The sequence below is a fragment of the Alexandromys fortis genome, unplaced genomic scaffold, assembly GCF_014885135.2.
Source record: "Alexandromys fortis isolate MF-2015 unplaced genomic scaffold, M_Fortis_MF-2015_v1.1 scaffold_253, whole genome shotgun sequence".
NCBI lineage: Eukaryota > Metazoa > Chordata > Mammalia > Rodentia > Cricetidae > Alexandromys > Alexandromys fortis.
The window spans coordinates 1483504-1486718 of NW_026068124.1; the positions used below are offsets into that span (position 1 = coordinate 1483504).

A 3215-nucleotide genomic window follows, 5' to 3' on the forward strand; every position below is an offset into this window, starting at 1 on the left:
GATCATTAAATTTAATTAAAACAACTATACAGTAACTCATTTATCTTGTTTCATATTACTATTATTATAGTTGTAACAGTGCTGAGATTAGACCTACAGGCTTGTGTATGCAAAATAATTTTCTACCACTGAGCCATACCCAGATCATCTTTTTTTGAGATAAGATAGACACAGATATATGGACATGTTAATATAAATGCACAAAGCCACACAGATTACAATTTTGGTACAGATTCATTGGTAAGAAATAAAAAAAAAAAAACAGAATTAAACTGTCTTGAGGGCATATTCCTTTTTCTTAAATGTTTTGCTCCAAAAACATTTATTTTTGTAGAGTATTTATTTAATAATTACTGAAGCAATTGCAAGGCTTGTATATAATTATTAAAAATGACAATTGAGTAGGTCCCTGGTATTTCTCTTGTCAATTTGTGCAGGGCATAATGAGTAGAATTCTGAAGTGAACAACATTGTAACTCCTTCATCTTGTTTCATATTACTATTATTATCTTTGTTATGGAGTTGAGATTAGACCTAGAGGCTTGTGTATGCAAATAAGTTTCTACTACTGATCCATATCCATATGCTCCTTTTTGAGACATATTTTATAGATAGCCACAAAAATAAATATGTTAATATAAATGAACAAGGCCAGATAGATTACAATTTTTTATATAGATTCATTAGTAAGAAACAGAAAGATCTGGATTTAAACTCAAACTGTCTTGAAGCATAACTTTTTTCTTAAATGTTTTGCTCTAAAATCTTTTACATTTTGTAGAATGTTATTTAGTAATTATTGATGCAATTGCAAGGCTTGTAGATAATTATTAATAATGACATATGAATATGTCCCTGTTTCTTTTTCCTTGCTGAGTTGTGCAGGGCATAATGAGTAGAATTCTGAAGGGAACAACCCAATACCCTGCTCAGGGAACTAGGTATTCCTGTTGGGGAACCACAAACTAAGCAGGACTTTGAGTCTCAAAAGAGAGAGTGTTTATATCCATGCTACTTGATATAAACACAGGTTCTGTTATTTCTACTCTTAAGGTAGAAATCTTAAGGTAGAAATAACTAAACCTGGGATGTGTCATCAGGAGAGAATAATTGTCTATACTTCTTTGATGGCTATTCTTGGTTGCCAACTTGACTATAACAGGAATTAGCTATAATCAATAAATGGAGGATACACTCATGATACAGATCTTGAGGGAGGAAGATGCCTTTCATCTAGATATTAAAGATGGAAAGCATACCTTTATTCTGGGCCACACCACTTGCTAGAAGCCTATATAAGAACAATGTAAGAAGGTAGGGTTTTTCCTTCTCCTCCTTGTTCTCACCTCATCAACATACGAATTCCTTCTTCAGGATCCTGCAGACAAGCTGAGACACATAGCCTTGTCTGACTGAGCAACTACTAGATTATTGTACTTTGTGAATCCATAGTTGAGCTACAGTCTGTAAGATATTCTAATAAATTGCATGTTAATTTTGTAGAAATATTTATGTTATATATAATATTCATAATTTGTTGTGTACATATAAAAATAATAGATATTCATTCCATCATTCTATATGTTCTGTGATAATAGAAAACACTGAATAATGAATTTCTAAAATATTATCCTACATTACTATGTTATAGAGATACATGATATACTGGATGCAAATGAGATTAATTTTTGATCAAATAAAGACAACTTTTAAGAGAATTCTTTAATTGAAATCATGTCATGTCCCTGGCATAGATATTTTAAGAGGTCTCAATCTCTTTTGTATTGATATCTATCATCTCTTCATTATCAGAAATTCAAATTCCTTAGGATATTGGAGTGAAAGGGCCTGTATGGTACAATAGCAGTCACATATTTAGTCTAAAAAAAGTTAAATTTTCTTAATTTTTATAACACCCCCCAAAACTCAAAGCTATATAAGTCAAGGGTTTAGCATACAGTGATGTTTTATTTTTCTTCTTGTCCCTAATCCTTAAGAAAGCTTAAAGAGACAAGAGAAAGTAGTTGTTTACATACTTCGGGAGTTGTGCCTGTAATAAGAGTAGATGTTCATCATAAATAGGAAAATAATAAATAGAGATTTCCCAGGAATGAGAAGCAATGATCTCTGAATGCTTTGCTCAGTGGTTTCAGACAACCTTGAACTTGTAACAGCTAATTCTATCCTTCTGTAGTCAGTGACAGAGTTCATTGTTTAATGTGACCCTTTACTAATGTTTCTCCAGATCTACTGTGACAAAAATGGCTATGAAGAATGACTCTTCAGTGACTGAATTCATTTTCGCAGGATTGACAGACCAACCTGAGCTCCAGCTACCTCTGTTTATCTTGTTTCTGGTGTATCACATAGTCACTGTGGTGGGGAACCTGAGTTTAATGAGTCTCATTTTCCTAAATTCAAACCTGCAGACCCCCATGTACTTTTTTCTCTTTAACTTGTCCTTCATTGACTTATGTTATTCTTTTGTCTTTACTCCCAAAACACTAATGAGTTTTATTTCAGAGAAGAATATCATCTCCTTTAGAGGATGCATGACTCAGCTGTTTTTCTTTTGCTTTTTTGTCCACTCTGAGTGCTACGTGTTGACAGCCATGGCCTATGATCGCTATGTAGCCATCTGTCAACCTTTGTTGTACATGGTCATTATGTCTCCTAGGACATGTTCTCTGATAATGTTTGGTTCATACTTCATGGGGTTAGCTGGTGCCTTTGTTCACACAGTGTTTATGGTCAGGCTGAGGTTTTGCGATTCTAACATCATCAACCATTACATGTGTGATATCTTTCCCCTCCTCCAGCTCTCCTGCAGCAGCACCTATGACAGTGAGCTTGTGAGTTCTGTTGTTGTCAGCACAGTGGTCATTGCATCTAGTGTTGTCATCTTAATGTCCTATGCTTTGATTCTTTTTAATGTTACTCAGTTGTCATCAGGTAAGGGTTTGTACAAAGCCATGAGCACCTGTAGTTCTCACATAATCACTGTTTCTCTATTTTATGGATTTGGTATGCTTTCTCATATCAAAATATCATCTGATCAGTCTGTGGTTCAGGGGAAAATTCTCAGTGTATTTTATACATTTTTGCTGCCACTGCTGAACCCTTTTATTTACAGTCTTAGGAATAAGGATGTCAAAGTTGTTTTAAAGAGATCTCTAAGAAGACTCATATTAAATGAAGCACTCAGGCTGTCGTAG

General features: G+C 34.0%; 1 protein-coding gene across 1 annotated transcript; it reads left to right on the forward strand.

The window, feature by feature from the left end:
- Nucleotides 1–2255: 2255 nt before the first annotated feature.
- On the forward strand, nt 2256–3215 carry LOC126490648 (olfactory receptor 143-like). The gene has a single exon (XM_050125717.1). The coding sequence runs from the start codon at nt 2262–2264 to the stop codon at nt 3213–3215; it is 954 nt and encodes a 317-aa protein (XP_049981674.1). The 5' UTR covers nt 2256–2261.